Source organism: Convolutriloba macropyga, chromosome 10, assembly GCF_964194025.1.
Source record: "Convolutriloba macropyga chromosome 10, txConMacr16.3, whole genome shotgun sequence".
NCBI classification, from domain to species: domain Eukaryota; kingdom Metazoa; phylum Xenacoelomorpha; order Acoela; family Convolutidae; genus Convolutriloba; species Convolutriloba macropyga.
In genome coordinates, this window is record NC_134477.1 from 56,000,979 (window position 1) to 56,009,782 (window position 8,804).

General features: G+C 35.9%; 1 protein-coding gene across 8 annotated transcripts in view; it reads left to right on the top strand.

Moving 5' to 3' along the window:
- The window catches only part of LOC142348217 (uncharacterized), a 58,422-nt gene extending 50,472 nt beyond the window's left edge, over nt 1-7,950 (top strand). For all 8 annotated transcript variants that reach the window (XM_075399490.1, XM_075399486.1, XM_075399489.1 and 5 more), the window contains 2 exons: nt 1,724-2,881; nt 6,412-7,950. In XM_075399490.1, coding sequence (XP_075255605.1) covers nt 1,724-2,881; nt 6,412-7,741 — 2,488 coding nt within the window. In that variant the 3' untranslated portion in view covers nt 7,742-7,950. The remainder of the gene's footprint in view (nt 1-1,723; nt 2,882-6,411) is intronic.
- Nucleotides 7,951-8,804: the final 854 nt, after the last annotated feature.

An 8,804-nucleotide genomic window follows, 5' to 3' on the forward strand; every position in this document is an offset into this window, starting at 1 on the left:
CGTTTTAGGCTTATTATTTTTAGGTTTCAAAAACGTATCGGTGACTGATCTTAGACTAAGACCTGTCAAAAAATGTTGCTAGATTTGCCGTTTCTGATGCAGTTTGCTTTCGCCTTAACGTTTACATAGGACAGTTGTTTTCTCGACGATATAAACCTCCGATAGTAAGTTTTGCATCTATAGCCATTCCTCAACGATTCGCAGGACTTGATATGAACCAATCTTGCTAGAACCAAAAAAATCATTCAAAACCTTGCCGAGTGAAACAGTTGATAGTACTGCAAGAAAGACACCATTCCCTACCGAAGAAAGGCAGCCAAAATTTGAATATACTTCCAAATGAAATCAGAGTAAATGAACCGCCAAAAAAATTTTAAAAAACAATGTTTAAAATTGCACATATTAATAACTTAAACTAATTTGTGGAAGGACTTGTGGGTGGTTTTCAAAGCCGCTTTTTATTTGAAAGCTGACGGACCTTAAAATTTTATTTTATTATCTCAGGAAGGAATATTTAAATTTATAAACGTTTTGCCCGTTGAAATTATACCCTACGTTTATAGGTGTTGAATAAAAAAATGCTCGATAATAAATTTTCGAAAGACTCAAAAAGACTTTCTCAAAAATCCAGGAAGAAACATCCCAGCGCTGGGATGTTCATGTTTTGTTTTATAAGACTACTTCACTAAAGTTATCCCTGTTGTTAACACACAATAAGTCTTACAACATTCTACTGTTTAAAAATTAATTGATATACCGTAAAAATTTGATTTTATTATTAGTGTTTTATCAGTAAAATTATAATCGATATACCACATTAATTGTATACACATTAATCGATATACCTTAAAAACTAAATTTCAATACTAAAATTCTTTACTTTAGCTAATTGTGATTTTGAGGTCACAAAATTTATCTTCAGTCTGCACTATGATCAACCTGGCCTGTATTTCGTCCTTGAAATCTGTTCTCTTTTTGAATGCTATCGATTGTTGGTTCTGACCGTAGTGTGCCCTTGAAATTTCTTTGAGAGATATTGCAATTTTGATCTGATAACAAAAATTACCTCTAGCTTTTCTTTTGTACGATCAAATCTAAAGGAAAAACCCTGGCGGCAGTTGTATATTGTATTTACTCTTTCAGAATACCAAGGCGAGTTCGGACGGGTTATGAATTAATGATTAAAAGAATAAATTGGAGATATGAATAGACAGAAATCGTCAATAGGAACAGTTTGATCAAGTATTGATTAAAAGTGTTCGGCGCAAACCTGACAAACATCTTATTTTCTTTTTGAGCTGAAAATGCTGGTTGACAGAAGTAAAATTTTTCAACTTTGTAGAAAATATAATTTTTGCAAAGTTGCACAAAACTCGAGCGTGAAAAATGAAATTAAACAATTTGAACTTAAATTCGATAAATTGACTTTGCCGACATAATAAGAACATTCATTTTGTAATTATTTGTCTCTTTTTTTGTTAAGAAAAACCGCAAATTTCGCTCCATTCGAAAATAATAATTTAGCTTTATATATACAGCATGTGTTCAAAAAACTATATGAATATTAATTTCAATGCATGACTTTGCTGATATTTTTAAGATCTCCATTTATGGTAATAGGATAAAAAATTATTTCCGATGAAAAATTATTTCAGCGTAAAAATCCTTAATGATGTTTTGTAAATTGACAAACAAATTTCACGCCCGTTTCTTGTTCATACAGGTACGATTCCCCCGCCTATGAAACCCGAGATTTCCTCGAAGGCCAATGTGTCATGAACTGCAACAGGGTTCCGCCCTTGCACCCGAGCAGTAACCCAACGCCAACACCTGCCGGCTTCGCAAACCAATCAGATTGCTTGAATTTGCAGCCCTTAATCCTATCCTCAACTCCCCAGTCGTGCTACGGGCAAAATGCCCGAATCGTCCACCATTCGGTGCAGCATTCGAGAAATCACTCGTTCGGTCATTCTTATTACAAAGATCAGCCCGTTTTATTTCAAGCCGAAGACCCGATTCAAGTTGATAAACTGGTTTATTACCCTATTATAACTACTGATAGGTCTAATACTTACGTCACGTACTACCCGAGCACTACTCATCAACAGATTGAAGGTTCGAATCCGAGAGACTTCGCTTTAGGTCACACTAATCACTACTTCGACCTAAACGCTCATTCGAACCAAGTTTACGAAGGCACTTTTAACCAGAAGTCCGAGTCGGTTAATTGCTCGCAGAATTGCTCAATGGTGCAACATCAGCAGCAAAATAGCTACAATCAGCAAAATCCCGCGCTCGCGCACAATATCCAAGCACAGAATGCGCAACTAGCTCAAAATTCTCAAAATGGTGCCAATTCTAACAACCAGCACCATCATCATAATTATCACCACAGTAGAAAACAACAAGATAGAAATCAACAACAACAGCTACAACAACATCAACAGCAGCAACAACAGCCAATATATCAAAGTAGTAAACAAATAAGCAATGCCGTAAACAATCAACAAAATGTTTACAAACACCGCAGCGTTTCGGTCGACCCGACTCCAAGTGCGAAAAAATTGGTTCCAGCGCAAAACCAGCGCAGGGAAATGCTCCCTAATAAAACCTCAAGCCCAGTAATGTTCAACGAAGTCCAACAGAACATTACAAGCGAAACAGAAGCTAACAAAGAACACATGCAAGAATCAATGACGAGTTGCAACGAGCGACAGAAAGTGAGAAGTCCGAAGTTGACGTCGTCCAATGAGAGTTCGGATAATGTTTTTCACGCGGGCGATGCTCAGACATACGTGCCCGGAGGCTCAAGCGTGGTGGCCGCAGGTCCGACTGCGGCAACTAACAACGCCGTCAATACCAGCGGTGCTCTGAATTCAACGTAAGTTGCCTCAACTTCAACTTTTTCTATATATCTTTTATTCGTTTTTTAAACAGTTGCATTTTTCATAATTCGCTTTTTGGCAAATAGAACGACGGAATTTGAGGTATTTAAGGCTTTTAATCGCGAAATTATGTTTGCTTATAATGAAAGTTACGTAAGAATTTTTGACAAAATCTGTTTGATGTTAATTTTAGATATAGTTTTGAAGGTTCATAAAATTAGCTTTGATATTCGGATAGCGTTTTTGTATTTTGATTGCAGTCTATTTTTAATCTGATTTTGCGACGACCGAAAAAGTTTTTTGCGTTGAAACAAGCTTTTGCTGTTAGAAGTGTCTGGAATCATAGTGCAAATTGGTAAAAAAATAAACTCCAAAGAGGCGTAAAAATATTACAACTTTTATTTTTCTTGCCTCTTCGAAATTACTGTTGTTTTTTTACTATTATTCACTAAGATTTCAACACTTTCTAGTAGTAAAACTCAATTTTTTTCTACGTTAAAGTTGATTTGAGCGAAAAAAAACTATTTCAGTTGTCAAATTTTGAGAAACTAATTTTGCATTTTTTGCGAAAAAAATGTTCTGCTATAATTGGCTTAAAACGAATGATCAGGCGTAAGTTTCTTAGTTCGCAAGACATGGACGGGTAGAAAAAATTAACCCTTAACGGGTAGGGTTATTTTTTCCAATTTAATATTTTCAACCATTTTTTTGTCCACGACCTTTCCATTTTTACACCTTTTCGATTCAAGAGCAAGTACGCCTACACCTACGCTTATTGTTTATTGCAATCATGCGTTCATGAACAAAACAATTGACTTTTATACTAATTTTTTCACGAACTTTCTGACAAAGTAAAGTGTTCATTTCGTTTTGAAAAAGTCAAAAATGTAGTCAAAACTGAATCTAAATGTCAAAAATTGAACCGGGTCTTGATTTGAGTATCAATTTTTCAACTTGTTTCTCTAGGCATCTTGCTGCTTTTATAACTCCAAAACTGGCTTTCTAAATTGAAAAATGATCGCACGTCGCCGGCTGAAGAGTCATTGTGACGTACTTAATATTAGACTTGAGAACTTCAGTTACGGACTTACGAAAATGCTCGAAGGCGCACATCTTTTTTGATGAATAGATAATTGTTCTTACAACAGATGTTACAAATGTAAAAATCTGACCGTATCTATTTTCTTTTTCTTAAATAAGTTACAAAAAACTGTGCTTTATATAGCTATAGTCTATATTCTCTAAGCGCTTGAGTCATTTGCTTTTTTTCATTCATTGCTGAAGTTTTTGCAAGTTTAACATAAGCAATAAGAAATCTGAACTATGTAGAAGGCGCTACTTAGCAGATTTATAATTTTGTTTTTCTTGTAAAACATGTATTGAATGAAGTTATAAATAAAACAAAAAAAAATCTTGCGCCGCCTTTGTGTAATTGTTTTCTTTTTCCGCTGTCTGTCTATTGTTTGATTTTGTCTGCCTTTTTGCCAATCCGATTGCTGGATAATTTGAACAGGAACTTAATTAATTTCAGTTTTGTTTTCCTCTTTTAAAACAAAAATTTTCCCATAGCCCTGAGCTCAATCGAAAATTTGACTCAGATTGTGAAGCTTTGATGTCTGAAATGTATGTCGCAATTTTAGTAGCAGACAGAAAGCTTTTCTAGAACAGACATCTTTAATCTGCTGTTTATTTATTCAATGGCTTTTTTTGAAGTTAGATAAACATAAAAGTGGGTACATTTCCCGCGTACAATTAAACGATCATTAATGGACAATTTTTAAACGCATTTATAGTTGTCTTGATTGATGAATTTGAGCTATTTTTTATTTTAAGAATAATGCTAGCTTTTACACAGCTAAGTCATAATGCCTACTTGAAAATGTTGACTTTGTTTGTTAAAATCTGCTTGAAATTGAAGAAAACGTGAAAAATAATTACATGATGCATTTGTACAATTTACTCAAATGAAAGTGCTGATTTGAATCAAAATAATTTTTTGGAAATTATTGGAACAAACTTAGGACTTAGTATATGTTTCAGTTGGCTCTGATTTTGTCTAATTCATAGTGTAGTTAACTCTGAATTTGTTCTGATTCATTGACTAATTCAGATAATTTAGAAATCGAATTTTGCTGATTCAGATAAAAAATCTTAACACAGAAGTTCTAATTGTTGACAAAGTTTGTCAAAGGTTTTAATGACGTTTTAAATTCGGAATTAACATCTGTTTTCTCAATTTTTCATTCCATTTTGCGACGTAGACTATTGTTTTTTTAAAAAAAATACATGGTAAAAGGACCATAAAATGCGTCAATTTTCCAATAATTAAAAGAACGAAAAAAAGGAAATTGGTTGACTGGGATTGCTACAGGGAAAACTTTATTGTAAAGAGAGATAATTTGACAGGTATAGTCAAGACAAGGGAAAAGTAATCTGGAGGGGGGGGGGGGGGGGGGGGGGTGGGGTGGAGATGAGGTAGGTTGTTTTGTCAAGTTAGTTCTGAAAGGGAGGAAATATATTTTGAATTGATAAATGGTGATAGTGGTAATTCTCAGGTGAATATAGATGATTAGCTTAAGAAAGAAAGTAGACAAAAGATTGGGGGAAATAATTGGACTGCTATTTTGCTATTTTTTTTCTTCAAATCGCTCAAATTTTGTGATAGATTGGGGAGGATTTTTTGGAGCCTCATTAATGGAGAGAAAACTTTTCTTCACTATTAATGGAAACCGGGATCAATTTTTGATTGCGTCACTTTCCAATCAATTTGACTGTTTGGCTAAAAATAGAGACAAAATAAATATTCAATATCCGTTATTTTCCACCCATTTAATTGACTCGACATTTCTGTTAATTGGATTTCAAAGTCTGAGAGAAAATTTGAAGAAAAAATGATATCTTATGATTGACTGTGAATTATTCGTCAAAGCATGTTTGAAAAAAAAATTACAAAAATTTCAAGGAGACAAATTTTTCTAATTGCTTCCTGGAAAAAAGCTGAGTAATTGTTTTAGATTGGTAGTAATTTACGATCGATTGAAAACTTGAAGGAAATGCTCCCAAATTTCGCAGTTTCTATGGTAATTTTGACGACTTGTAGATATTATAATGACATTACCCAAAATAACTGAGACTCTGATCAGAATATATTTGACAATTTGTCCTCTATCAAGCGACGTTATCTCCACCTTACATATTGTGTCAGTTAAATGTTTATTATAGGGGTTAGAATGTTAGCGTGAACAAAAATTTAAAAAAAGTTGGCATTCATAAGTTTCAAAATAAAATCTCGATTTATTTTTTGTCAATATTTTTTTCGATGTTTCAATTTCTCGTTGATTTTTCAACTGTATTCTGCAAATTGCTACCCTAAAAAAGGTGCAAATTTTTCAGGAATAGAAAAAATAGAAAAAAGTCAAAAATTATATAATATTTTTTACCTTATATAGCACTCATCTTGGCAATCCGCAAAAATTACAAGTTTAGTTCCGCAAAAAAATGTTTACATTTTTAAAAAAAATTTTAGAAGAGAATCGAAAACAAGTCGACGATCTCATCACAAATCTCAAAATCCGAGTTGCTCAAACCAACATCGAGTTCTCTCTTTGGAAAATTCCATCGCAGCAACAAACAACCACTCAGTTTCATCGTCTCCAGAACACAAAAGCAGTGGTTACGCAACACTCGATACTGCCAACTCCTTATTGGTCAATCAAGCATCACCCAGGCCGACAACCAATCAGAGCCAAGTATTCGCAAACCAATCAAATCGCAGCAATTTTGATGTTCCTTCTAGCACGGCTACATACACGCCACGATCGGCGTCGGCAAACATGCTTCAAACGCCGCCGAACCAGCTTTTGACAAGCTCGGGTTCGAAGCAATCTCGTCAGAATCGAGTTCCGCTCAACGATTTGAGAAAACGAAACGCATCGTCGCAGAGAGCTGACAGTCGGCAGGACTCGAAATGCACCCAAACTTATCCGGAACTTCAAATCTCGTCCAAAAATTCCTTAGTTGTTCCACAATCTCTCCCGTCCACAAACCCTAACTTTCGGCCAAGAAAGACATCGTTCAGCGGAACACCCGTTGAATCACCAGCTCCGAAGTCGCCTGTAAAATCTCATCACGTAAAATACTACTTCGATTTTTCACTCGGGTCCGTTCAGCCGAATTACGTTCAGCAGAATTCGTCCCAACAACATTCCAGACAGAATACAGAAACTTACAAGATTCTGTCAAACGATACGGTCGAGACCCCGCCCCCCGTTTTTGCTGCTGAAAATGGTGCTACTAGTACAAGCAAAGGTCAAGGACGTTCAGCCCCCGCGTCGCCCATTTTAGCCAATAAGATTATCAAACATCAATCGAATAACATCGCGGGCGCAAAGTCAATTCAACAAAATCGTGAACATGACTACTCAACTATAACGTCTAAACACGGTCACCGAGTGACGATAGACAATCAAGTTAATTATGTTCATCAAAATGACATGCAAAAACATCGAGAGTCGAGAAAAGTTGCAGATAACGTAGGCGGCAACTCTTTCTATCGCAGTTTCGAGCAGGACTTGAAAAAGTTGAATCAGTTTTTCGATAGTCAAGGTGCTTCCGGAAGTACGTTGCGACAGTTCCGGAAACGTTCAAGAACAAACCCGCCCTCGGAATTGGGTTCGATTCCCGACGTCGGCGATCCGAGACCAGAAGCGGGTCCTGGGATCATTTCTCAACAAGGTCTGGTTGAAAACAATTTCTTAAACCCGCCAATGACGGATTTCGAGAAAACTCTTTTAGTTTTAAACTGGCTGATGGAATGCCAGAAAGAGATTCAGTTAGAAAAAGTTTGTTATTTTTAGGAAAGTTAATTCATGTTAACAATAAGTAGCACAGAAACTGAATTTTCCCTTTAGATTTTCTGTAAACTTTGACTATCCTTCGATGTTTAGTAAATATGTTGATTTTATTTAGATGTCAAATGAATTTTATTTGTTCTACGCCTTGATTTGGTGTGCCTTTAGAGCTTTTAATGTTTTTGCCGCGTAATAAATTTAATATTAAAAATTTAGTCTTTTTATGCAGGTAGATTGTTTTCAAGCTATTATTTATTATACAAATCCGCAAACCAAGTTCGCTTGGTGGACGTCATCTGAACACAACGCTGGCCTATAATTGATCGTGTTCTCTCTTTTCTTTAGTTTAAATAGTTGCCTTCCTTGTTTTCCTTCCAAATTACATGGATAATCGTTCTAGCACACCCGTTGTACATCACGACTTTAAAACCGAGTGATTATAAATTAAGTTAAATGGAGATTTACATATTTCAAAATCCGAATGGCGATTTATACATTTCACAATTACAACGGTGAAACACTGAATTACACTGAAACACACTCGAGAATCCTACCCAGGTTGTGGTCCAGACCCAAATTTTCGTTTGATCAGACTTCCAGACCGAAATTATCTCTGATCAGATTTTCCAGACACAAAATACCTCTGATCAGATTTTCCAGACACAAAATACCTCTGATCAGATTTTCCAGACACAAAATACCTCTGATCAGATTTTCCAGACACAAAAGGTCTCTGATCAGACTTTTCAGACCGAAGGTGTTCTGATCTGACCATCTTCAGACCATGGTCCAGACTCAAATTCAGACCATTGTCCAGACCTTAATCAAACTATGATCAGACCTAAGTGCGCTCGAAGAGGTTATGATCAGACCCAATTGCGGTCGAAGTCGCCTCTGGTCAGACAAAAGTGCGCTCGAAGAGGTTATGATCAGACCCAATTCCGCTCAAAGTCGGCTCTGATCAGACCCAAGTGCGCTCGAATCCATCTATGATCAGACTTTTCGGACCAAATCGACCTCTGATCAGACCATCTCCAGACCAGCGTCCAGACTGTAGTGCGCTCGAACT